A 27859-nucleotide genomic window follows, 5' to 3' on the forward strand; every position below is an offset into this window, starting at 1 on the left:
ATTAAGCAGAGAGACTAGAGAAAGGAAGATCATTTCAGTTGCTACTGCAACAGTTCAAGCATTATGTGTTTATAGATACGGTGGAGAAGGAGATGAAGAGCTAATATTTGTTTAAAAATTGACAGAAAAATGAATATGAACACCTGATATATTTTTATCTTAAAGATTTTATCTATCTATCTATCTATCTATTTAGAGAGTGTGGAAGGGGGAAGGGGGAAGGGGCAGAGGGAGAAGGAGAGAATCTCCGGGAGATTTCTGCAAGGAGTAGGAGCCAGATGCAGAACTCAGTCTCACGATCCTGAGATCATCACCTGAACTGAAACCAAGAGTTGGACACTTAACTGACTGAGCCACCCAGGTACTCCATGATGTAGTTAAAAAAAAAAAAAAAAAAAAAAAAAAGCCTAGCTCTCTTAATTGAAAAAACCTCAAAACAATGACCAACCCAATAACAATGATCACTGTCACTCGTAGTATATGGTTCTTTCCTAAAAGGAGCCAGGACTTCTCGGAAAAATAATTGATTCCAGAGCAGGGAAGCAAATGCACAAGAGGACAGTTAGGTCACAAGGACACCGGAACCATTCATAGAGGCTCTCACAAGCAATAGAAGGGAATCATTTTAATATCACTAAGACTACAAACTGCCTTGCATTGAAACACATCAAATATGCAAAGGATCACAAATGGATTATGATACTAAAAGAAGGAAAATTAATTTTGGAAATTGAAAGAAGGAAAGAGTCATATATTTTCGGCAGCCAAACAGTACATGAAGAAACTTTTCTCCTGTGGAAATATCCCAGCTAAGAAATGAAGAAAAAATGATTCAGCTAGAATATCATCGCTCCCTAACCCCTAATGAGCACCTGAATCCGGATGCTTCGAAGACGTGGCTACCGACATCGTCAATGATGAGCTGTTCTGCGTTAGGATCCTCGTTCTAGAGAAACACAATACCGTCTATGAAGAGCTTTTCCAAAAAAGATCTCGATGTGATCAAGGTTATATATAATTCATAAAAATGGTTCTTGGTAGGGAGGAGGTTCAGTTTTTCCCTTAAGGTGATTATTTGGCAATATCTGGAGACATTCTTAGTTGTCACTCATTCGGGTGCGTACGCCGCTGACACCTGGTGGGCAGAGGCCAGAGATGCTACTAAATCCGGGGATGCCCAGGATCATCTGGGCATAATTATCTGGCAAATAGAATGTCCTTAGTGCTGTAGTTAGAAATCCTGACTTAAGGGAATTGTGAAGTGGAGAGGAACATGTTAAATAATACAACTGGTCTGTAATGAGCAAAATCTCAGTGGTATGAAATTACAAGCCAAAGACACAGTGTCATTAACAATAACCAAAAAATTCAAGAATTAAAAAGAAGGGGGCCAGATGATCTATAGACCTAAAGAGATAAGAGGCAGATCAACCAATACAGGGTGAAGAGCTGGGCAGCCTGGGTGGCTTGGTCATTAGGCATCTGCCTTTGGCTCAGGTCATGATCCCAGGGTCCTGGGTCCACATCGGGCTCCCTTCTCCCCGGAGAGCCTGCTTCTCCCTCTCCTGCTTCCCCTGCTTGCGTTCCCTCTCTCACTGTCTCTCTCTTTCTCTGTCAAATAAATAAAATCTTAAACAACAACAACAACAACAACAAAATCAAGGCAAAGAGCTTATTTGGATTCCGATTGAAACAAACTGTATAAAACTTTGACACTTCATGACATATTTGGAAATTTGAACCCTGACTGGAAGTTTAATGATATTAAGAATATTTTGGATGTGATAATGGTTTTGTTAGGTTACAAAAAAGTGACTTGATCTTCTAGAAGTACAATCTGAAATACTCATGGGTGAAAAAGGTAACATCTTAAATTTGCTTCAAGTCAATATGGGAGCAAGGTAATAGCTAGGGAAATGAGTCCTTGAAGATCAGCTGAGAGGCTGAAAATTTGGATTTAGGAATGAGGAACATGAGCAGAGCTTCTGTGGGAACAAATATATTTACTTGTGGCTTTGGCTTTTTTTAATTTTTAATTTTTAATTTTTTATTAACATATAATGTATTATTAGCCCCAGGAGTACAGGTCTGTGAATTGTCAGGCTTACACACTTCATAGCACTCACCATAGCACATACCCTCCCCACTGTCCATAACCCCACCCCCCTCTCCCTATCCCTCCTCCCCCCCGACAACCCTCAGTTTGTTTTGTGAGATGAAGAGTCTCTTATGATTTGTCTTCCTCCTGATCCAACACCTAAAACCAAAGTTGCCCATGTTTCCTAACTGCAGACTAGAAGAAAGGTAGTTAGCTACAAAAGCGCAGGAGACTGTACAAATAGAATGATTGCTGTTTTCTTGAGAAGGATGCCTCCTTAACCTTCTCCACCACCATGAATACTGGTCGCTACTCCCTGAGATTCTCATGTCCGTTTCCTAAAGCCCGCCGTCAAAGTTCATTGAAATAGACTTTCAAACGATCTTTTTAAAGCAATTTCTTGTTACCACTTTTGAAATAAAGGGTGGGGGTTAAAACAAACAAGAAGGCTTCGGGCTTTCTAGCAAAGGTTGAAGGATGTGGCAGTATAATAAAAATCGTTAACAGATTTTTGTGAATACTTCCTATGCTTCACCATGAGATGTGGGTACAAGATAGTCTTGATCTCATTTGTATTTTATAGCATGAAACATGTGACCCAAAAAGCTTGATTTATAAAATATGAGGTCACACTATTACAGGGTTGATAGAATTTCTCAGGGGAGGCTGTGTTTACTGGAGAGTCTAGAAATTTGGAGGAGCCATTCTGCGGGGCGAGTGCACCAACTGGTGGCAATTGTATCTTCTGACTGAAATTTACCAGTGGCAGAGTTTCTGGATCGTGTGGGTGCCAGAATGGTGGCAGTGACGTAAAAAAATCTTTTGGCTCGTTGTCCCATGTTCTGTGGTCAAGGTCCAGGGATGGGGGTAGAACAGCAGGAGGGATGAAGGACACACTTTGTACCCCAACTTCCAGAACCATGGCTCCCTATTATTTGTTGCCCTCTTCCCTCTAGGAAGTGAAAGTGAGCTGACTTTCATTCAGCTGATAGCTTAATTTGCCTTTTCATGGGATTAAATATGCAAAACGACAAGGAATATCAGCAAGGAATATCAGCAGTGAACAGAGAGAGAAAATGAGCTTCAGCAAGTAGAAAGCACTGTACTCAATCTCAAGCATACACCAGAGGGTTCAGTATTCAATCCCACAAGGGCCTTTTGGCAACACTCATGATTCACGTCTCACAATCTATGTTGAGTTTAGAAGATCAGTGGAATGGGAGGACAGGAAGAGACATTTCACCTCCCCAGGAATGTGTCCTTCCAAGTGTTTCCAGACCCATCTTAAGTGAAAAACAAAAAATATAAAACTTATTTGACATTAAAAATGACAACTGGAAAGATTGTTGATGCTGATTTATTTCTGAAGTGAAAATTACAGAAAGAATCACTCTATCCCAAACACAGTAGAAAACCATGTGTGAGAGAGGAACTTATTTTGGAACAATAAATGGTTAAGTCTTTAAATGGGGAACTACTAGTTATTTTCTCCCATCATAGAAACGATTTCATTGTAAAGTACTTGAGGGGCATCCATGGCCCAGATAAAATCCAAGTGATTGTAAGGAGGGATCTTTCTGTGATAAATGAGGTTGGGGAGTTTGGAAAGCAGAAGGTCAACATCTCGAGGGTCAGCCAGCAAGTCATTGCCTCCGTTCCACACTGCAATTGGCACGTGCATGTCTGTCAAGTTGTAGTAGGGAGGTGTGGGCTAAAACATAAGAGAGAAAGAACCCCAGTGTTTATAAGTAACTGCACCTTAAACCCCAATACTTATTTCTTGGCTAGAGGATATCGCACTGGTTGATGATTTTTTTCTGTTGAGGTGTATTGACACATAACATTGTATTAATTTCAGGTGTATAACATAATGCTTTAATAGATGCATATATTGTGAAATAATCATCCCCATTAAGTCTAGTTATTGTCCATCACACACATGGTTACAGTTTTTTTTCTTATGATGAGAACTTTCAAGATCTACTTGAAAGTTTTTTTTTCTCTGTCTCTCTTTTTTAAAAAGATTTTATTTATTTATTTGAAGAGAGAATGAGAGAGAGAGCATGAGGGGGGAGGGTCACGAGGAAAAACAGACTCCCCGCAGAGCAGGGAGCCTGATGTAGGACTCCATCCTGGGACTCCAGGATCAGGATCTGAGCCAAAAGCAGTTGCCCAACCAACTGAGCCACCCAGGTGTTCCTTAAGGTCTACTTTCTTGGCAACTTCCAAATATACAATACAGCATTTTTCATTGTAGTCACCATGTTGTACATGACTTTATTTATTTCAAGGCTTTATCGTATAAACTGGAAATTTGTGCCTCTTCACCCATATCACCCACCCTCTACCCCACGCCGCTGGCAGCCACCCATCTGTTCTCTGTATCTGCAAACTCAGCTGTTGGTTTTGTTTTCAGATTCCACATATAAGTGAGATCATACAGAATGTGACTTTCTCTGTCTGGACTTATTTCACTTAGTATAATGCCTTCGAGTTTGATCCATGTTGTTGCACATGGCATGGTCGGGTTATAGAAGTAGATTCTTAGCAGTGATTGCTCAGAGAAAGTCACCTTTATTCACAGAGCAAAGTGGATGCAGTGTTTTAGGTCAGTGCTTCTCAAACTTGAAAGGGCCTGTGAAACACCTGGGGATCTTGGTAAGATGAAGATTCTGATTCGGTACATCTAGGGGAGGAGCCAGGATTCTGCATTCCCAGATGAATGCTGATACTGTTGGTCCTGGACCATGCATTGAATAGCAAATCTTTAGATCACATTTCTTACAAATTAAAAATTTAGATTTCTACCCCAAATCAAGAAAGTGGATTTGATTGGATTCTGACTATAATAGACTGTTTCTACCCAGACACTCCAAAATATGATCTCGAAATGTCTTGAGTCATTTATTTTGGCTTTGTACTGACTTACCAGTATGGTCAGTTAGCAGGTCAGTCAGTTCATTGAAGGGGTTGTTTTGTTGAATACTTGGCTGATTTTACTAAATATTGGATACAATTCTGAGAAAAGCTATCATCAGTCCCATTTGCTATTTCTAAAAAATCAACATTTATACATAGATTTTAAAGAGGCTTATAAAGCAAGACAAGGGAATAAAAAAACCATCACCAATTTTACCACTATCCACGGAGAATTTTTTTGGTTTTTTAGATCCTACTCTGCAGAATACTAATCCAATAAACTAAATTTTTCCATATCTCACCTTATATAATAGTCAACTTGTCATAGGAAAATATTTCATCATATATAATTTTCCATAATATTTTAATAATTTATTTTAGTGGAGAGAAGGGTAAAATGTGGAGAATATTCATAATAATAATAAACCTACCTTCTTTTATTCATGCTCCGTTGTTCAAAGAGTTTTCTGGATGTTACCTTCTGGCTCTTAAATTAGTGTCAGGGCTCAGTTAGTTGAAGACCATCTGTGTTGTTCTATGGCTTGGTGGAGGGAGGGTGGGCTTGGGATTTGTTATTTCAGGTCCCCTAAGATGGATGCCACTGATTACTGGTAGTAGAGCCCAGGAGAAAGGTAGATGCAAAGAATGACTGTGTTTTGGGAGTTTGAGGAGGCGATGTTTGGAGAAAAAGTGTTTTCAATGGTGTTTGATCTGATTGTGCCTCTTTAAAGACATCAAAAATTGTTGCAAAAGCGGGACATCTCTACACATGAGATATTGTCGTGAAGAGATAGAAATCCCTTCTAAACATCGAGTTGTGGAAGCAGATGAAAATCAGTAGGGCTGTTTGGCCAGTACGTGGGTGGAAACTCCGGGGTGGGAGAAGAAGGAAGGGGAGAAGATTACAAAAACTGCAGAGTAGCTCTCTCATTCAAATGTAGCCAGTGATGGTCTGCAGGTGTACCCTAACCTGAGGGCTTGCAGATGTGTTCTCATTACATATTTAGGTGGGGCAAAGAAGAAATTCCTATCTGAATGCCCACGGGGCCCCAGACGGGATGGACCCAAAGCCTGGCTTCTTTGTGCAGCAAGAAGGGCAAGGGGTGGCCAGTATGTCCGCCTCTCCAACAAGGCCCCTGTCTGCCAAGGAGTATCTCCAGCCTTGATCTGCGAGCACGCCATCCTCACATCTTATCTCTGGGAATATGGTGGCATCACTTCTCTGGCTGTTGACCAAGGAAGGGCTATTGTTTAAGAAGACCAGAGATTCCAGCTTTTTCTCCTAAACAGTTTGAATTGTCAGCTTGTTGTATCTGTGAACTGCACTTCTGAAAGGAGAGGGCCGTGTGCTGGGCACTGGTGTCCAGGGCAGGGTTGTGTAAGGAGATGCGGGGTGATGAATTCTAGGAGGTTCTCCCAAGTGGAGGTGCGGTTCCCTGAATGCAGCCACAGGAGCTGAGTTCACAGAGAGAGTATGGAGACAGGGTGATGTCTGGCATGATGAATGGATTCCGAGGAAATTACCATCTACTTTCTAATTTCCTTAAGGATGAGTCTGGACACCAACATTCCTTTGGAGAACACATGCCTGATGATCATAATTTCACCTTTAAAGTTTTATATCTTTGTCTTTCAAAATGTGAACAATTCCAACTTTAAGAAGCTTACCTGGTGAAAGTGCAGCATGTTCAGAGCTGGGCTTCCCCAGTCAAAAGCTTGGAACTCCCCAGACTTTACAGCCTAATGGAGAGAAATGAATAATACGAGGAAATAAAAACTCTCCCTGCTACGTGAAAAACAAAATTCAAACCCTTCCAGGTAGTTTACTTTCAATTTAGACAATTTTTGAAAAACATTTTTCTCCTTCCCAAAATTAAGACTATTGTTCATCCAGGACCAGATATTTATGCAAATTTAACTGTGGCTTTGCTTGAAATAATTTTTTTCTCACATGCCAAGTCATAAAAAAATCATTCACTTCTTTGCTACCCAAAGTGATTGTTTTCATAGGATTTTATTTTTATTTTTTTTAGAGAGAGAGAATGCACCCATGCGAGAGGGGTGGGGAGGGGCAGAAGGAGAGGAAGAGAGAGAGAATCTTAAGCAGGTTACACATTCAGTGCAGAGTCTGATGCAAGGCTTGAGCTCATGACCCCAAGATCATGATCTAAGCCAAAATCAAGAGTCAGAAGCTTAACCAACTCAGCCACCCAGGAGCCCCTCATAGGATTTCATTTACATGGACAGAATAGCTATTTTCAGCTGGCAGCCACATGCCAGGAAAATTCCCTGCTAGGAGCATTTGACAGAGTATTTCAAGACTGTGCTTTAGGGAAAGGGCCAGGGGTTCAGGCACACAAAAGAAGTTTTAAGAGCATTTGAGAAATGATACCTGAGACCAGTGGAGGACATCCTGAACTGAAGTTCCTGCTGGATTATGTGATAGATACACATCCAAGCGACTCTAGAAAGCAAAGGCACACACATATGTATATTGGGTTTCTTAAAATAGCTAAGATTTCAATTTTTGTGATCCAGGTCAAGTGCCTAAATGCAGTGTTCACCAAAGGAGCTGAGCAACATAGTTGTATGCTGTTGGAGAGTTAGCAAAGCGTAATTGCATGAGACAGTTGTTTGATTTGTCACCTCTCAATGAGGAGAGCTGATCATCCCTTTGATCAAAATGGAAATTGGGGCTCAGAGAATTTTAGAGAAATGTCCAATGTCACGCAGCTCATATCAGGATGGAGCCAGAGATTTTAATCTAGATCTCTAGCTTCTCAGCTTTCACTCCTCTCTACCCAGTGTCAGAGTACAGTAGATGTAATGTCCACATAGAAGCCTCTTGCTCTGTGGACCTATGTATGCACATATAGTGAGGCATGTGTATGTGTACATCATATATGATAGTCATATATGTATATATGACATATATATTCAGAATATGTATATATATATGTAGTCAGAATACACGTACAGGATATTTACAATCGTTGTGCTATCCTGCTATCCTATCACTGCTCTAATCCACCGTGACCAGACCCCAGACAACAAACTGAAATCATGTCTCAGCTTGTATAGACTGGTTCATAGTAGGTCTTAGTGCCACTGTATAGAGGACCATGGCTAGGGTCAAACAAATGGACCATCATCATAGAAGAATGAAATACCTTGGCACATAATGTTCATGCAGAAGGATGAACTCTCTAATTCCCTTTGCTCCTTGTCTCTATTTCACTATGAATTTCCTCAGAAGATTCTCACAGATGGAATGCAGTAATCTGTTCTGCCTTTTCTTAGTGTGACAAGGGTAGACGGTTCCATCATACTGCACATACAAAATGGCAGCCATTCCCAGAGCCAAGGAGAGGGACTTGCTTGCAAGACAGAGGGATGAGTCTTCTACTTACCATCCAAAACAGAAACTGAGGAAATTTCCCTTTGTTCACATATATTCTAAAATATCCACAGATTCTGACCAACACTGAGAAAGAGGACTGGGTGTCCTTGATTTCCATGAGGGCAGGAAGGTATCTGTGATTTCACCATTATGTCCCCAGTAGCTACAACACTTAGTAGTGTCCTAGTAAATACTGTTTAGTAAGTAGATACCTGGAGGTAGAATTATATCTTCTTATCAATGAACTTGGTAAACCAACAATTCGGAGTGAGGATAATTGTCAAAATATAATAGTATTAGTAGCAAAACATATGCAATTCCTATGAGCCATATACTTTGAACTATGTTCTCTAAACTTTACACAAATTAGTTCATTTATTCTCCACACTAATACACTTGGTGGACAAGGAAACCAAGACAGATGACTGTAACTCAGCTCCAAAGAAAGGATTGGAGTTTAGGCTCTTAACCAGAATTTATATTCTTAACTCCTTTTGATATTGCACTTTTTCATATATGTTTTTAAAACCCAAACCCAATTCAAAACAATGGAAATAGCTAGATAAAGAGTATGGACAAAAGCTAACATAAATAGTTGCTCTGAAAAAAATTTTATTAAATTTATGGGAGTGACTATCAACATTAAGAACATTCAGTCAATGCTTAGACGTCAGCAGAGAAGCCTGCTAAAATATATGGTTCAGTGCCTCCCCTCACAGAATTTAAGTGTTACACCAATTACTTAGGGGGTCAGAAGTGAGTAGAGCTCACTATCTACTATTTTTTCTACATGCTGTTTACTTTAGGGAGCACTTGGGTGACAGCAGGGAGCTGGAGGGAACGAAACTGGTAGCAATGATGTGACTTCCCTTGGGCTTATCTACAAAGCACGGACACAATTCTGAAGCTACTCCTAGTTTTTTTGTTTGTTTGTTTTTGAGTGGACTCCATACCCAGTGTGGAGCCCCACGTGGAGCTTGAACTTACAACCCTCAGATCAAGACCTGAGCTGAGATCAAGAGTTGGATGCTTAAACAACTGAGCCACCCAGGCCCCCACTCCTCCTAGTTTTTCAAAGTACCGTGTCTAAGTCATGGTAGAACAAGTCCTCAAAATGTTGCTCAAAATATTCAGAATCAAAATGTCAATGCAAGTTGCATCTCCACTTCCTCATTTCATGGAACATGGGGGACATGGGGGGTTAAGGGGGTAGGGACATGGGGGTAAGGGGGTAGGAGAAGAATAAATGAAACAAGATGGGATTGGGAGGGAGACAAACCATAAGTGACTCTTAATCTCACAAAACAAACAGAGGATTGCTGGGGGGAGGGGGGTTGGGAGAAGGGGGATGGGGTTATGGACATTGGGGACGGTATGTGCCATGGTGAGTGCTGTGAAGTGTGTAAACCTGGCGATTCACAGACCTCTACCCCTGGGGATAAAAATATATTATATGTTTATAAAAAATAAAAATAATTAAAAAATGTCAATGCATACAAACCATGTTCAAGTTCTTAGTGTCAAATCCACAAATGATGAATAAGGCATTGCTGCAGAGGAGATCCACCGTCTCCCGGGAGCATACCTCAGTAGCAAGAAACTGATCAAAAAAGTGGTGTGGGTAGAATATTTTGTCACCAAATACAAGCTGAAAAATAAAAGCATTGGGAGAGTTTTGTAAACATGAAGTGGCGAAGAAGACTCATAAATTTATCTAGTTGCAAATTGGCTGGTGCAAATTAGCTGGTGAGATTTTCGTATTTCTTTACATTGTTTCAGGAATTTCAAACTCTTTTTCTCATTTAATTCCCACTATAAAGTTGGGGAATGGACAGGGCAGATGACCAACATTGAATATTTATTGTTCCATTGAGAAACGTAGCGGCTGATGAGGAGATGTGTAAGACACGAAGAGTTACAGTCTAGTTGGGCTAATAAGTGTCACGAAATAAAAATCATAAAACAACATGGTAGGATGTCATAAGTGATGCAACAAAACATCAAAAGATCAGAAGCCGAAATGGTGACCCCATTGTATTTTCAGGAAAACCTTTGGAAAGACAATGAGGCTCGGGAGCTTGATTATTTGCCTCAAATCTTCTTGAGGAAAATAGACATGGGTTATCCCCATATTATATGGGAGGAAACAGGAGGCTAAGAAATAGTTGAGATCTTGTGCTTACCTAGAACTGACTATAAAGTTCACAGATTCTATAAAGCTACCATCTTGATCTAAGCCTCAAACCCCTGACTTAAGGTCTAACACTTTTTAATTATTATTTTTAAACCAACTATCTACATTGCCTATCAGAAAACCTGAGCCCAAGTAGGAAAGAAACACCTGCAGTAGCGCAGCCAGTAATGATTCTCAAGGTCATCACAAATTTTTCACGTTTTGAGCAAAAGCTTTACGTATGTAGTTTGACTGTAGATAGAGTCCCTTGGGCTTTCAACACACAAGTTAGTTCAGAGTAAAAAGAAATGAATAGTACAAAACCATGGAAGGAAATAGCATCATTACGTTTTACAGCCTGCAGTAAAACTATTCTCCTGAAGGAAGCAGTATTGGTGTCCGTGTGTGTCGGTTTAGGTAGGTGGGAGAAGTAGGTGATTAAGTGTTGGGAAAACAAGGATCATTAATTCCCTCCAGTGTGTGCCTACTATATAAGACACTGAATATTTCCTATTTATTGCAACCTACACTCCTGCCCTCTGGGACCCCTTTTAAAGGTTTGGAAAGTCAAGGGCATTTGATGAAGGTTCTCAAGATCCTTGTCTCCAGGAGCGTTGCTCTCCTTCCCCTTTTTCTCCTTTCCCCTCTCCTTCCCTTTCTTTTCTTCTCTTCCCCTTTCTGGTTTTCTTGCGTTTGTTCTTATTTCTCTCTCCCTGAATCGCGGTTTTCATACATACGAAGGAAACGAAACGTCTATGAAGGGGACCGACGCTCCCGGTATCGCTAACCCACGTAAAGCTACCAAGGATTCGGATAGAAAGGCGGATCTCCCCGGTTGTCATGGGGATTCAGCCATTGCTAGGCAGGAACTAAAACATGCTTCTGCCCATTTCCATTCTTGGCCAGAAGCACGGGTGTCCGCGCGGTGTTTCCCTTCTCCTTCTGTCCCTGTGAGACCCACAGACAACTCGACATCTTAGATTCAGTTGAAGAGAATCACATACCTTGAAGATGGTTGAAGGAAGAAGCATGAGTTTGTTCAGAAGGGTTTTGGTGTATTTCACGGTGGCAACGGGAGCTAAAGCATAGAAGGTTTTGATTCTTTTAGCCAGCTTGGGGTTGGTAGAAAAGGCGATGAAACCTGAAACAGAACGACAAGGAACCAGTAAAGAAGGGTTGTGTGCGTGTGTGTGTGTGTGTTTTACAAGTGGGACATTATTTGGATTTGCTCAGAGTGCTGTACACTAAGAGAGAGAAACTGACCACCTCTGCTTGTTCAGAGTGATCAAATTTTAGTATACTTATTTTATTTTCGTAGATTCCCTCTAGGAACAGGAGGCTAGAACTTGTAAAAAGTTAAATTCTTTCATCTGACTTTAGAAAGCAGGCCAATTTTAAGATTCATGTGGGGTGAGGAAGAACTACTTATACTGCAAACAGATTTTGATGAGTTCAGATTCATGTCATCACAGTGAGATAATTAGCACTTCATATGAGGAGGGTATGCAAGTGGGAAAGATTGAAAAGGTTTTGAAACTGACCAAACAATATTTGAATCCTGGCTATGGGGTATATTGGATTTGTTACCTTGGACAGGTCACCTAAGCACCGAAAGCCTCATTTTCCTCATCTGAAATATGGGACTAAAAATGAGTGCTTTAATAGGGTTTTTTAAGAAACCAAGTGAGGTGAATTATAGAAGGTATTTACCAGGACACTAAGCACATTGTAAATGCTGGACAAGAGACCAGCCACAATAATTCAAACATCTACGCTCTGTAAATATACTCAGCTCTTGTCTGTAATTAATTGCTGTTTTGAATGGTAGCATATTAGTAGACTGGGATGTGATCAAAGAGTCATTAAGCTAAACTCTATACAATCAAACTACATAGGATAATCTCTCCCCATGGTTAATAATAGCATATTGATTAGACAAAAGAGTTCTGAACAACAACAACAAAAAGACTTTCAAATGTGAACACTTACCTCACCTACCTCTGCCTAATTCTACTTAAGGAAGAATGGCATTTGCTAAGGGATTCTTTACCTGATTGCCTAATTCTGCAGATTACAGCCAGCCTATCACCCAGAGAAAGCAAGAATCACACAGGAAGAGACAGCGTGGGTATCTATAGGTCCCAGCACAGTTAGGACAGGTAACTTTTCAGAATACACTTCCTTGCTTAGAATAAACCACCCTATTTGTGACACAATCCTAAAAGGGACATTTATCTGACTTCCCAGTACACAGAAGATTAGAAGATGCAAATGCAAAGCAGAAACACCTTCCAGAAATCTATGTGTGTGGCGACAGTGATGACATGTTATCCATTAGTGACAAAGAAGGATGGAATGTTCAAAATTCAAATGACTCCAAAGAGTGGTAGTTTGGAGTCACTTAGTGTCAGTTTTACTCATCTCCATAAATCCTAGGAAATCATTGCATTGCATCTCGAGGAAATAATTTTATAACCGTAGATCATTGAGGAAAGGTTAAACTCTGTTCAGTGTGTGCTATTAAAAAAAAAAAACAACATTGTGTCATAAGTTAAGGCAGATTTCCCTCCAAAATGATGCAACTTTTGTATGGTTTTGGAAATCGAAGGAGTCAATTTTGGTAATCTAGAACATCTCCCCTTTTTTAACAAAGGATTTTGAGGAGCACCTGGGTGGCTCAGTCGGTTGAGCACCTGACTCTTGGTTTTGGCTCAGTTCATTATCTCAGGGTCATGAGATCGAGCCCCTGTGGGACTCCATGCCCAGTGGAACGTCTGCTTGAGATTCTCTCTCTCCTTCTCCCTCTGCCCCTGTCCCTGCGTATGCATGTGCATGTTTTCTCTCTTTAAAATAAGTAAATCTTTAAAAAAAAAAAAAAGGATATTGACTCAATTTTTGACCATGTGGGATACATGCTGTGCTGTACCTGCCCAGATTCCTCCTCCTGTCTGAGGCATTTATCTAACCCCAGTAGCAGAGAATTTGTGACTCCTGTCTGATTTTGCTTTTGCTCAAGAGAATCCATGGTTCTCAAAGAATTCTAAAGAATCCCTTCCCCGGGCAGTCTTCACTGAATGGCGGGTCAACCAGTGGCCAAAAAGGCCCAGCCACCCAGTTCCACTCAGAGACTCTCAAGAGCCTTCTCATACAGAATTGACCAAGAGCTTTTTGGAACTGTGTCACGTCCCCGCTGCTCCCTCTGCCTAGTCTTGCCTTCTTCCCTTTACCCTAGCAGTGTTTATTTATAAAACAACCTGAATACTAGTCCTCATCTCCTTGGGAACATGACCTATGACATAATGACAAAGGACACTGGGAAGCTCTTCCTCACTGACATTTTTCTCTAAAATTTTATAGGTGAGTTAGCTCAGTTGGTTAAGTGTCTGCCTTCTCCTCAGGTCATGATCCCAGAGTCCTAGGATCGAGTCTGGCATCGGGCTCCTTGCTCAGCAAGGATTCTGCTTCTCCTTCTCTCTCTCAAATAAATAAACTCTTTAAAATTCTATAGGTGAGACCATGCGCCCACCACCAACTTCAACCACTTCCCTGCATCGACGTTTATATATGGACCTACTGATTGCTTAGCTTCCCAGCACGGAATCCAGTCATTGGCTGAGAGCAGAGACTAGCATAAAATATGTCATTATTCCTCCTCTGTGACCCCTCCTTCCCCTTTTGCTTCCACCTTTTCCTTCCCCTTAAAGCTTTCTCTCACGTGCTCTGGAGCTCACCTGATTATGCTTTATCCCAACCACTCCTCTGAGGTTGCTGTTCGGAAGGTCCCTCCACCTTTCTGGCTGCCAAATCCAATGGTCCCTTCTTAGACTTCAGTTCCCATGACTCATCAGTATCCTCTTCCACAGCTGACCACCTTCTCATTCTTGAAACACTTTCTGCCCTTGACTTCCAGAACACGAGGTACTCCTGGCTCCCTCATAGCACTGTCACCATGACGTCCCAGCTCCTTTGTCTGATTCCTCCTCATCTTCTAGACTAAGAGCAGTCCGGGCTTCATCCTTGGGCTCCTCCCCTTTCCGGTCTGAACTCACTTTACTGGTTATCGCACCCTGTTTCTCGTACATTTTGTACATTCAGATCTCCAGCAGGTGTCCGGCACCTAACAGCGAGAAAACAGAGCCCCCTGGCCCCCTGGATCGTATCCGTTGTTCTCACAGCCATCCCCCTTGTGGACTGGGCATCTCCATCACTCCAGGTGCTCAGAACACAAATCTCGCATCATTCTTGACCCCTTTCTTTCCCTTATGCCCCATATCCAATGTGGAGGCAAGTCCTATAGGTTCCTCTTCCAGAACACATCTAGAACCTAACCGTACACCACAGCTACCCACCCGCATCCAGGTCACGATCATGCCTCTCGTGGGTCACTCTAAGAATCCCTGAACCGGTTCCTCTACCCCTACCCTTGCTCCTCATCAGCAGCTGCGGGGATTCTGTTAATGGGACTGTGTAACTTCTGATCCTGTTGAGGGCCTTGAGGTCAGATCCTGGTACTCCCATCTTCAAAACTTTGCTCTGGTTTCCCTTTACTTAGAGTAAAACCTGAAATCCCTATAACACCCCAAAAGCTCTGAACAGTCTGCCCTCCTTAGACCGTGCCCGCATCTCGTCCCTTGCTTTGTGTCTGATTCAGCTACGCAATGAACCACCTCTCACCATTCCTTGAAAAGTCTGCAACCTCCGGCCCTTTGCACTTGATTTTCCCTCTTTCCAGAACATCAGTCTTTCAGGCGTACACATGACTCACACCCCAGTCCCCCCATCTCCTTCACGCCTTTACTCAGAGAGTGCTAGGGGTATCCTCTATCTGAACTCGCCGTGTGCCCTCTGATGCTCCCTCATAGCCTTTCCTGATTTATTTGCTTCCCATATCATTACCATTATTTAACCTACTCTGTATTTTACTTTATAACCCTTGTTACTTTCTCTGCCTCCCCGCTAGAGTATCTGCAGCACAAGGACAAAAATTTTCATCTCCTTTATTTATTGCTATATTCTTAGGACACATTGCAGATGTTCCACTCATGTGGTTGAGTGGATAGAATGTTCAGTCCAGAGGCCAGGAGGTGCAGTGTCTAAGATTACGGGCTTGGGAGTAGGATGGCCTGAGCTGGGATCTGAGCTACCCTATTCGTCCTACCTGTGTTACCTTGCACAAGCTATTTCTCCTCCTGTCTTATTTCCTCATATATACAACAGATTTGACCATTGTCCCTGTATCATTGGATTGTCGTAGCCATTCCTTCATATGATGGATGGAAAGCAGTTAGCACAATGACCAACACGCCTGCATAACCGCTGGGAAGGGGTCTGTACAAACAAAAGGCCCCTGCTTCAGCTGCTTTTACCTACCAATGGTTGTGCCCTGGGAATGGCCAACATAGTGCAGCTTATCCTGTCCAGTTTTCTTTAAAATGAAGTCAATCGTGGCTGGGAGGTCGTATTTAGCCATCTCATCAAAGCTGCAAGAAAAACGAAGACAAAATAAAGCTGAATACATTCATTCCCTTGCTATAATTTCTAAAAGTCAAGCCTATTTATAGCTAAGCTTCCCTCTGGGAAAATAGAAAACTGGCTTCTCTAAGCATCGTTGCTTATAGACCGGGAAGGAGTGTCAGGTGCTTTTGGGGGGCTGGCTTCTTATCAAGAGCTGATGTCATTTCTGAAACGGAGCATTACAGCTCAGCTTAATCCAAACAAGATAGCCTCTGTTGGTGGGGATTCTTGCTATCCCTAAAAATGAATGTCAGGTTTAATCATCATTTGTACACAGATTGTACACAATCTGGGGTCAATTGAGATGAGTCAGAGTGCCCTTTCTTTTACTCCCCAGAGATCAGCCAGAATGGTCTTTGGAAAATGGAAATGGGAAAAGGCCACTGCCTTTTTGGAAACTGCTCAGCGACTTCTCATTGTGCACAGGGTGAGCTCTGAAGGCCTCAGTGTGGCCCGCGGAGCCCGCCTGACCTGTCTCTCTTTCTCACTCCCCCAGAGACATGAGCTTCCTTGCGGGCCCTAGAACACTCAGAGCACTTTTTTATGCTTTAGCGGCACCACCGAAATCTCTTCTGTTTCCCCCTCCATCAGCACTTTTTAGGGATGGGGCATGAGAGGGCTGGAGAAAGGAAACCTTTGAAAAGCTGGCCATGGTGTCCATATTAACTCCCTCCCACCCTCCTCACTATTGATGGTGACTTGGGTTCTTGAAACCCCAACTGAGCTTGGATATCCTCCCAAATCTCGATGGATCTTCCTTTTGGAATCTGTTAAGGCACCAAATTTCCTTGCTTCGGTCATTTTGCTCATTCCATTTGAAAAGGGAATCTGCTCATCACACGTACTGAGCACACACGTACTGGTGGAGGAAAAGCTACCCTTGGACTCAGAATCCAAAAAGGTATTCGAATAAAAAGGACTTGCTTCTTCCCTCCTGAGAGTGTAATGTATTAAAATGGGACTGGATTGGAACAGGCAAACATGAATACCCACTCTTTTTAAACTCGATTTTATTTTTCATTGTCCATTTTTCCTTGTCCCTTTTCTTTACCTGAAAGCCCAGAATTCCACGGAGTCTGGGGAGAAGTATAGGTTTCTCCTGGCCCAGGTGTTCCCCCTGCTGTTCCCCAGCCACACGTCGTAGCCCGCGTCTGCCAGAATGAAGGCCAGGCTGTTGTTGGGCAAATTGGAGATCCAGTTTGTGGCTGACGCGAGCAAACCATGTTGCAGAAACGCGACAGGTCTCCGGCCTGAGGGAAAAAATCATATCCAAGCTTTATATCCTCATTCCTCATTCTCAGATAATCATGGAGACAGGATATAGACTTTTGGACGACTAGAATGAAATACTTTTGCTTGATTGAGTTGAATATTTGAATATATCATTTTAATTATGGTGGTGGTTTCTCAAGCGACACAATGTATTAGATAGTGCAGTTTAACCTCGGAAGGCTATTGAGAAACTTATATTCTGAGGAAATTTAGTGTGATGTTAATTTAAGTGGCTTGTGAGTGGTAAAGTGATAGGTGATCTTGCTTAATTTTATTCTCCTTGTACTTCACAATTTTCCTGCGATGAGAACAAGATAAAATTTTTGTTTAAGTGAGGAAATGAGCCTCTCAGATTGCCTCCCTTTCCTCCCCATGGTCACACACACCCTGGCTAACTCTTCCTGATCCTCCAGGAGTCAGCTAAGTCATTATTTCTAGAGCAAGTTTTCCTTGATCTCCACCAGCTGAGTTAGGCATCTGTACCAGAACTTCTGGTTTAATGTCCTCTGCAGAGTTCTAACATTGCACTTATCACGTATCACTATAACTATCTGTTCATGATTCCACGGACTTCATGGTGATCTCTCTGAAGACTGGAGATAAAGTTTCATCATGGTTTCATTTCTAGAATGAGCAAGACTCACTAAGTCCTTAGGGAGAACTGAAAGGAGGAAGGGAGGAAGGAAAGAAACAAGGATGGAATGAAGGGAAGAAAAGAGAGTGGGAAGGAGGAAGAGAAAAAAAGGAAGGGAGGGAGGATTATACCTATATTCTCTGAATTTTTCTTCCCATAAGGAATTCTGTTGATCCCAAGGATATAACCATCTTCCGTTATGACATCATACTCTTCACTTGGGTAACCCCAGTAGGAGATCATCTGACTCTGATGAAGAAAAACAAAGCTTCTAGTTTCAGTTGAGTTTTTAAATGCATCTAGTAAGTAGATAAGTTATTCTTGACTGGTCATGTAAAAGCTTCAGCTGGCCATGATTCTAAGTCATGGTAGTAGCTCTTGGTTCTATGGGTTCCCCGCCCCACAACTCTGGTAACTTACAATATTCATGGTCACTTCAGGGCTTATAGGATGTAATTTTCCAAAGTAAGCATGTGTGGTTCCAAGTGCAGATATCAAACTTGCCACAGTTAATAGCAACCACATTTTGCTCTTGTCTAAAACAGAAGAAACCATGGCAGTGGTTAGCCTATGACACTTTCATAATACTTGTATTCTGTGCTAGTTTTACCTTCATGCAAGGTTTGATTATGTTCTGTTTTGGGCAATAAACTGGGACATGTGATGGTCGGCATAGGTATTTTAATGCTTCACATGTTTCACTCTCCTTGATGCCTTTTAAGAACATTTCCTACTTGGTTTTCAAGTCATATTGAGCTCATCTTAATTGATCAAAATGTCTTCTAATTGTCTGGCATAATATTATGTTCTTATTATGCCTTATGTTTAAGGCTTTTGTCAACTCTTTCTGAGAGCCCCAAGTTATGTGTGTGTGTTAGGGTTGGGTGGCATTGTGTCAACATTTGATTCTTTTAGATTCAATCTCAATACAACAAGCGTTCAAACCCATCATGATGTCTTTAATATTGTTTATGATAGCCACTCCATAAATGCTTATTAATCTGAGGTAATTATATGGACTTAATGGCCACCATCAGTTGCTTAAAATATCTAACAACAAAGTATCTAACAAAGAGGAAAACCCGTATCATGATATTAAAAGAATTTTAGTGATTTTCTAATTCAACCCCCTCATATTCTATAGGTAAGAAACAACAACCTACTTCTAAGAGAAGTTAAAGATAATTTCAAGTGGACCACATTACTGCTATTATGTACTTGATCAGTCTTTCACATAATGTCCTCTCAAATTTGGTAGGCTTTTATAAGCTATTTTATAAAGTCAAAAAACAGGGGCTCCTGGGTGGTGCTGTTGGTTAAGTGCCTGACTCTTGGTTTGGGCTCAGGTCTTGATCTCAGGGTGGTGAGATCGAGCCCCACGTCAGGCTCCACGGGCAGCAGGGAGTCTGCTGGACATTCTCTCTCCCTCTAACTCTGCCCATCCTGCTTTTTTGTTTCTCTCTTACTCTTTCTAAAATAAGTCTTTTTACAAAAGTAAAAAAAATGTTGCTTCCATAAAATATCTGTAGCTTCTATGACAATAGATTACTTTCTTTAATATCTATTAGCTTTAATTAATCAGTAAGAAAAAAGACCAACAAATCAATAAATACTGGTTGAGCACATGCAAAAGCTTTCCTAGAGAGAAAAGTGGCCTAAAACCTTACAACTTAAAAACATTTGTAAATATTCTGTTACATTTATAATCAATGAAATGTAAATTAAAACTATAATGTTATAATACCTATCAAATCAAGTTTGATAATTCATAGTGATGGCAAAATTGGGTGAAACAGAGACCTAAGTGTTTGTGGTAGTGTAATTTTTGCTAGGTCTTTCAAGAGGAACCTGGCAATATTTATGAAAATTTAAAATGCATAACTCTTCTATTCCACGTTTAGATTTTAATCTCAGCTATAACCACAAATGTGTCTAAAACCATCTATATGTATGAGGATGTTCACTACAGCATTGTTTATAACAGGAAAGATTGGGAATGACTTAAGTAAGTGCCTATCAGTAGAGAACATAATCTTATAAATTATCGTGCAAACCATACAACAGAATGTGATACTTCTTGTTTTAAAAAAGTGAGATGCAAATCAAAACTGCAATGAAATACCTCACACCTGTTAGCATGGCCATTATCAAAAAGACAAGAAATGACAAGTGTTGACCTGGGTGTGGAGAAATGGGAGACCTTGTGCACTGTTGATGGGGATGTAAATTGGTGCACAAACAGTATGGAGGTTCTTCAAAAGAATTATAAATAGAACGGTCATATAATTCAACAATTCCACTTCTGAGTATTTATCCAAAGGGGGAAAAAACACACTAACTCAAAAAATATTGGCACCCCCATGTTCACTGCAGAATTATTTATGGTAGTTAAGACATGGAAGCACTGTAAGTGTCTACTGATGGAAAGATGGATAAAGAAAATGTGACACACACACACACACACACACACACACTGGAATACTATTCAGCCTTTAAAAAGAAGGAAATCTTGCCTTTTGTGACAACATGGATAGACCTCAAGGGCATCATGCTACGTGAAATAAGTCAGACGGAGAAAGATGAATACTATATGATCTTATTTAGGTGTGGTATCTAAAACAAACAAACAAACAAAAAACCCCAAACAAAACCTAAACAACTGAACTCATGGATACAGAGAACACAGGGGTGTTTACCAGAGGCAGGGAGGTAGAGGGGGAATGAAATGAGAGAGATGGATTAAAAAGTACAAACTCCCGGCTATAAAATAAATAAGTCAGGGGGATATAATGTACAGCATGGGGACTATAGTTGATAACAATACTGTATTGTATTTTTTAAAGTTGCTGAGAGAGTGGATCTTAAAGGTTTTCATCACAAGAACAAATAATTCTGTAACTATGTGTGGTGACGGATGTTAAATAGAGTTAGTTTGGTAATCATTTTGCAATATATAGAAATATTGACTCATTAATGGTGTACATTAAAACTGATATACTGTTATATAGCAATTGTATTTAAATTACAAAATAAAAAGAAGAAATACTATAATACTTCCCAAAGAGAAAAAAGTGAGATAGTATGTATATATTTATATGAAAATTTCTCTGAACTGGTTGTAAAAAAAAAGGCACAGAATACAGTTCATTTGGTTTATCTAATACAGTCTGTGTAGTACCATTTATAAAATTAAAAAGGTCTCATCTGAAAAGTGAAACTAGAACACCAAAATTGTTGGTTATATAGCTGGTTGGTTATATAGTTGGTTATAATCTTGGTTATAAAGCCATACTGCCCAGTGACAAAATCTGCTGGTTATAAAAGGAATGATTTTTTTTTTTATTCTGAGTTACTGGGGTTGCCCAATTTAAAATTTATCAGTCTTGCTTGTCAACATGTGGTAGCTGGGACAGCTGGTCAGCATTTTCTCTAGGAAAATAAGGAATCCCGCTTATACTCAAACTTATTAGAACTAAACTGATGTTCTTTACCATTTCTGCATTTTTATAGAAATTGCAATTTACAAACCTTTTCCAAAGGAGCACTTTCATAGCCCTTTACTTTTCTGATCTTGTGATGGCAATTATCACTTATTTATCAGCATAGACAGACTATTTGACATTGGACCCAGAACATCTGAAGTCCCTTCTATGTTGTAATCGCCAACTACAGGTCTTCAGATATTAAGCTGGGGAAAAAGCCTCAAGGGAGAAGTAATGTTTGTCCCCAAATATTTGAAGAGACGCCATGTGAAGGACAGTTTCAAATCAATTCATTTTTAGAGCATCAGAAATAAGTCATTCAATAAATATTCGTTAAGGAACTACTAAGTGCCGGGGCACCTGGGAAACTCAGTGGGTTAAGCATCTGCCTTCGGCTCAGGTCATGATCTCAGAATCCTGTGGTCAAGACCCAGCATTGGGCTCCATTGCTCAGTGGGGAGTCTGCAACTCCCTTTCCCTCTGCCCCTCCCACCCACTCATGTTCTCTCTTGCAAGTAAAGAAATAAATAATCTAAAAGAAAGAAAGAAAGAAACTAGTGAGTACTAGGAGCAGTATTTGGAGGTCACACATGGAAAGATTTTCATTCTGTATAGAGAAGAGCTTTGTAAGATTCGGGTCATTGGACTCAAGTGGGATTCTTTGGAAAGTGGTGATTTCTCAGTTGCTGATGTTTCAACAAAGGCAGTATAACCATTTGTCATCATACACGTAGAACGCTTAGTATAGTTTGCAGCTTACAGGAGAGCCAGACTAAAGGTCTCCAGACCTCAACCTGACCCTCTGGTCTAAGTGTGACCACTTCTTTACTGTAGGGTTAGATATAGTAGTGTCTCTTACAAATGTCTTTACATGTCTTTACAAAGATATTTTAGAAAGGGACAAACTCATACATAAAGAACAACCAACAGTGTTTTAACATTCAAACCAGAAAGATCTGATCAAATATGTCTAGGAGCCATAATTTTCACCTTTTATTGCCTCATTAAGTGATTTGGCATCGTAAAGTGAGGACACTTTACCTATGGTTTAAGTTATAGGATGTCCCAACAACCCAGTCATAAACATGAGCTCAGAGACGTTCAGGGGCAGGTTAAGTGTACTCAAAATGCCATGGGCCAGCTCTAAGATGGTACCAGTAACTAACATCTGCAGAGGGTTCACTGTGTCCTGGGCAGGGTGTCACACATGTTGAATTACCTTCTCTGAGATGGTTCCCTTTTTGAGAAAATACAGCCAGTAATGGTGCATGTCCCAAAGTTATTATCCAAGCCCACGAAGATAATGAAAGTTCTTAACAACATGGCATGCACATCATAAACTCTGAATAAATACAGTTACTATTACAGTCATCCCATTTGATTCTCATGATAACCCTATGCAGTAGATAGCATTTCAGTCCCCATTTTATGGATAAGTGAGGTGAGGCTAAAAAAAGGGCTTTACCAACAGGTAACTTGAAAGAAATTGACCCCATGTTTGAGACTAGGTAGTCTGTCTCCAATGATTATGTTCTCCACTATAAGGCCTCTTTAGGATGCCCTAAGGCCAACGTCTATAAGGAGCTGCTTGGGACATCGACCAGGGGTTTATATAATTTGGTCTAAAGTTATTTGGAGAGGTGTATAATTTGAAGAAATGCATTAGTAGCCTCTGAATTTTAGCAATGGTATTAATAAAGGTTGATTCAATAGCACTTGGATAAAATTAAATTATTCAATATAGTATATTAATACAGCTAACTCATGATGCTAGAGAACTGATTTTTGCTTCTCAGAAGGAAAAATAAGAGAGATAAATGTTCGGGGCGCCTGGGTGGCTCAGCGGGTTAAAGCCTCTGCCTTTGGCTCAGGTCATGATCCCAGGGTCCTGGGATCGAGCCCCACGTCGGGCTCTCTGCTCAGCGGGGAGCCTGCTTCCCTTCCTCTCTCTGCTTGCCTCTCTGCCTGCCTGTGATCTCTGTCTGTCAAATAAATAAATAAAATCTTAAAAAAAAAAGAGAGAGAGATAAATGTTCACATTAGGCATTCGCTATAAAAATGCTGAAGTAATAAGCAAATCTGTCATCTAGTAATTAATAAGTTCACATATAAATAAAAAATCCAAGAAAAAATAAGTAGGATTTTAAAGAATGAGCTTTAACTTAAATAGACACATTTATATAGATGAATATATATACATTATATATATACATTTATATAGGTGAATATGCAACAAATATTAAAGCTCTTAAAAAATTCAAGGGTTTATAGGAAAAAAATGAGTTCAATAATTCAAATACGAATTTTGCCCAGCAGAAGTTATACTCACGATCTCCTCAGAAACAAGCTCGTATTTCTCTTGATGTTTAGTATCTTGGTGAACGTTGCATTTCCTTCTTATATACAAAACTTCCAATAATGGCCAGAATTACTCAGCCACTGATTACATTCCATTAATCTTAATACCTGGACATCATCTAATTATCAGAGGACAAACCTAAAAATCAAATACTGCATTGATTTTCACATATTATCGAGATCACACCTTTAATTTCTAACAAACACAAATATTGGCCAAAGGAGTCATGCCCAAAAGGGATTTAGGAAACATTAAAAATGATTCTTGATAGCTTAAACATATAAAGAATGTTGAACCAAAGGTATAAGACAAATGATTATGTAGTGTAGCTCAGATAAAGGGACCTAAGATAATAAAAGGCCTCCTCTTGTTCTTTAAAAATATGGCACATAAACTCTTCTGACTGGATACTTACATAACCTCCTGCAATTGAATGTAATCAGCAAGGATTAGTGTTTTATTATGGTCTTTGATCAGGGTCTCTAACTCAGCAGATAATGATCTAGCTCACATAGAAAACCCCACTGCTGCCCTTTAAAAACATGTGGATGGTATCATTTTCTTCATATAAAATCATTACTTGGAGTTTGAACAATGTCATTGTGTTAATAAATGACTTGTGCAATTAAAAACTTAATATTTAGGGGGCACCTGGGTGGCTCAGTGGTTAAGCCTCTGCCTTCAGCTCAGGTCATGATCTCAGGGTCCTGGGATCGAGTCCCACATCGGGCTCTCTGCTCTGCGGGGAGCCTGCTTCCTCCTCTCTCTCTCTCTCTGCCCACTTGTGATCTCTCTCTGTCAAATAAATAAAATCTTTAAAAAAAAACTTAATATTTAAAAACACAGTTCATCCTTTATAACCACCATGAGCACCCATAGCTTATAGTGAGAGAAAAAGAGAATCGTGTTTTGACTTCTTAAGATAGTTTGCAAATTTATTTTTAGGAATCATCATTTTTTCAGTAGCACTTATATTACCTGCAGAAATTGTGAAGAAATAATCATTGCTGGAAGGAACACAACGGTGGGCTATGACAGCAACTTTCACCAAGTACCATCATACAACTGAGCAGATGTACTTGATTTGAACAAACTAGGAAAAAGTTAGGGCATAGCCAGTACCACAAGTATTTGCATATGCTTATGTTTCTAATATCTCAGCTTCACTCAGCTCTGGTTGATTGTCATTGACAATAGGAGATTTTTGAAAAGAGAGTCGCACAATCTCCTAGGGTCAATGTGGAATGGGAAGGTGTTGCTTGCTATCCTAATGCAATCTGAATTTACGTCCCCAGCAGGAAGGAAAGAGCTTGACCACGTTTTTTATGTCATCATGTGTACTCATGCAAAAAGAGAATGCAGGACGTGTTCCCTTGGCCTTTTATTGTAGCTGAAAAGCGTTTGGAGTCAGAGTGTGGTATATCTAAACACTAGGGATCTTTTAAAGAGACCCATAATTCTTGCCATAACAATGCAGCCAATTGGCCAATTGTTTCTTTATAAGTACCTTAAATTCTGATTCATTAGGGGTAATTGTGGTAGTCATAGAAACTAGGAAAGGGGAGTTAGGGTCCAGTGTGCAGCATATACTAAGGGCCACGAGGAAACATATTGCCTTCTGTACTATATCAGCCCCTCTAACCTCCCTCACACTGCTCACTGTCCTTTTCCCCTTGCAACTGTCCTTCATGTATATACAGGTCTCAGCTCAGTCTGTATTTTCCTGACAGTGCTTATCGTTTCTCCATATTGGGCTTCGTCCTTTTATATGCACTGCAATGGAACCCTATGGTCATCCCTATCATAGGACTTACTGATCAATGGGCTTTGTCAGATCTCTTCCCTGGCACACAACACACAACATAAACTCTGTAACTGTAAGGGCTTCACCTTGTTCAATCACTATTCTATCCCCAGTGCCTACCCCTTGTCTGGAACAAAGTACACAATCCATAGGTATCTGATGAAAAAAATCATTAAGGAAAGAAAAAGAATTGCCAAGTCATCTATACACATGCATAAGCATACCAAATACTCTTTATAATATTAAACTACCTGGTGGATATTTTAAAAATCTGATTAATTGAATGTAAATCAAATGAAAAGAGGATATCAAAATATACACAAGAAAAATATATGTATTAAATTATTACTATCTCTTATTTTTATGCTCATAATAAGAGATTTTACTAATGATAACAGAAAGCCATTTATAAGCTGCTGAAAGAAAAGTCATAATTTAGGAGTTGTACCAATTGTTCCATGGAAACCACCTTGACACAGTCTTTGGGTTAGACGTTATCAGAATCCACCGATGCAATTAATGTTTGTGTCTTTAATTAGGACACATGAAAACATGACTCTGGTGTGGAAAGTGTCTTTGAGTAAGACTGAACTGTTGAGAGAAGAAGTTAAGGGCAGGAGGAATTGTTGTACCTATATAACCTTATGTTAGGTGACTCAAGGCAAAACACTTACTCACCGGGCCTTAGTTTGTGTAATAAACTCTATAACAGTAGCAACACCTACCCAACTACCTGGTGGGCTTCTCACAGAAATATACCGATTTTCTTTTGTTGCTTCGTATCTTTTCTTCAAGATTTGGGGTTCACTCCAAATGTCACCTCCGTGGTCACATCTGAATCTCCCTGTTGAGTCAGTGGTTCCGTCTCCTCATTGTTCTAGGTCCTTATTGGTCCCTGTGCACTGACACTTTCCATATTTTAAATCTAAGCTGTTTTCCTGTCCAGATGGTGTCTGCTGAGAGACATAACAGATAGGTAGTTGGATGAACCCATGAACAGAGATCAAAGGAAATAAAACAAAAGCAAATGGTTTGGGAAACTTAAAGAGCTAGAGAAGCAAATAGAAGATAGTGTTTTCAGTAGTGTCCATAAGACCCCTAAGGTGACACCAGCCTGCGGGTGCTGTCCCATATAGAGTGGGGGAATTTCTCATGCTTATTTCTGGGCAGAGGGAAGAAGAGTACAGGTCTAAACGGATAGCTTTAGGGTCAAACCCACTAAGTCCAACAGTCACCTATTGTCTCAATGGATTTGGACAGTCAGGAAAGTCAGGATGATAGTGCCTACCTCTCAGATGGCTTCAATAAAAATAAGTAAGTTCTACACTCTCCATTGCATCAGGCATGGCATAAATTCTTAGTAAATGATCCTTTAAATTTTTTATAATGAGCAATTTGACCAATTGCTGAAGGCTTCATTCCCCAGTTTTTCTCTTGAGTGCTTATTATATGCTTGAAACTCTCAGAAGCCAGAAAGAAGATCTTACAAAGGGCAAGCCAGGTTCATGCTCTCTAGAAGCTTTGGTTTGGAGGCACAGGAAGGTGTTAAAGAAATGGATACAAGTCTTGGTGGATTGTACAAAGGCTTGAGGAAGTCAAGGGCTCTTTGAAAGAGAAGAGCCACACTATTTAGGAAGGACGGGTTGGGAATGTTTCTCCGAGGACAGAGCCGGGGCCAGGTGACAAGAAATAGCCAGCCTTGTGAAGAGTCCGTGAAAAAGGGCAGGGGTAAGAGCAAGTTCAAAGAGCATGAAGTACAAAAGGACTTGTCACATTGGAAGGACATCGAAGAGGCTGGTGTGGCAGGGATCTGATGGGCAAGGGTGAGAGACAGGAGCCACTCCTGGGGCTCATTTAATCTGTGATAAACAATTCTGATTTCATTTGAAGAGTTGAAAGGCTTTGAGCAGGGGAAGGCCTTAACTTGTTATATATGCATTAACAATCAACCTAGAAGCTATGTTTTTAAAAAAATGGTGGGGGGAGGTAAGAACAAGAACAGGAACACCAGTTGGAAACTTCTGCAATGTTCTACTGAGAGATAATACAGGTTTTGATCAGAGTGCTAGTAGAGAAGGTAAGAAGAACCGATTCAAGATATACTCTGTTCTTACAGAATTTGCTAACCCATTTGATTTAGCAGGGATTGGGATGGAGGTAAGAGAGGAAACAAGGGTGATCAAAGGTTTTTGCTCTGATGGTCT

General features: G+C 40.4%; 1 protein-coding gene across 8 annotated transcripts in view; it reads right to left on the bottom strand.

Moving 5' to 3' along the window:
* Positions 1-3445: 3445 nt before the first annotated feature.
* The window catches only part of LIPF (lipase F, gastric type), a 31496-nt gene continuing 7082 nt past the window's right edge, over positions 3446-27859 (bottom strand). For 2 of the 8 annotated variants that reach the window (XM_047703014.1, XM_047703015.1), the window contains exons 2-12: positions 26381-26611; positions 23822-23989; positions 18431-18546; positions 18142-18259; positions 17156-17354; positions 15961-16070; positions 11595-11731; positions 9919-10065; positions 7410-7481; positions 6686-6757; positions 3446-3809 (exon numbers count right to left, since the gene is read on the bottom strand). In XM_047703014.1, coding sequence (XP_047558970.1) covers positions 3576-3809; positions 6686-6757; positions 7410-7481; positions 9919-10065; positions 11595-11731; positions 15961-16070; positions 17156-17354; positions 18142-18259; positions 18431-18535 — 1194 coding nt within the window. In that variant the 5' untranslated portion in view covers positions 18536-18546; positions 23822-23989; positions 26381-26611 and the 3' untranslated portion in view covers positions 3446-3575. Of the gene's footprint in view, positions 3810-6685; positions 6758-7409; positions 7482-9918; positions 10066-11594; positions 11732-15960; positions 16071-17155; positions 17355-18141; positions 18260-18430; positions 18566-21538; positions 21692-23821; positions 23990-26380; positions 26612-27859 lie in introns of those variants that run through there. The other 6 variants (XM_047703018.1, XM_047703017.1, XM_047703019.1 and 3 more) reach the window with 6 other exon arrangements.

This window comes from Lutra lutra, chromosome 14 (assembly GCF_902655055.1).
Source record: "Lutra lutra chromosome 14, mLutLut1.2, whole genome shotgun sequence".
NCBI classification, from domain to species: domain Eukaryota; kingdom Metazoa; phylum Chordata; class Mammalia; order Carnivora; family Mustelidae; genus Lutra; species Lutra lutra.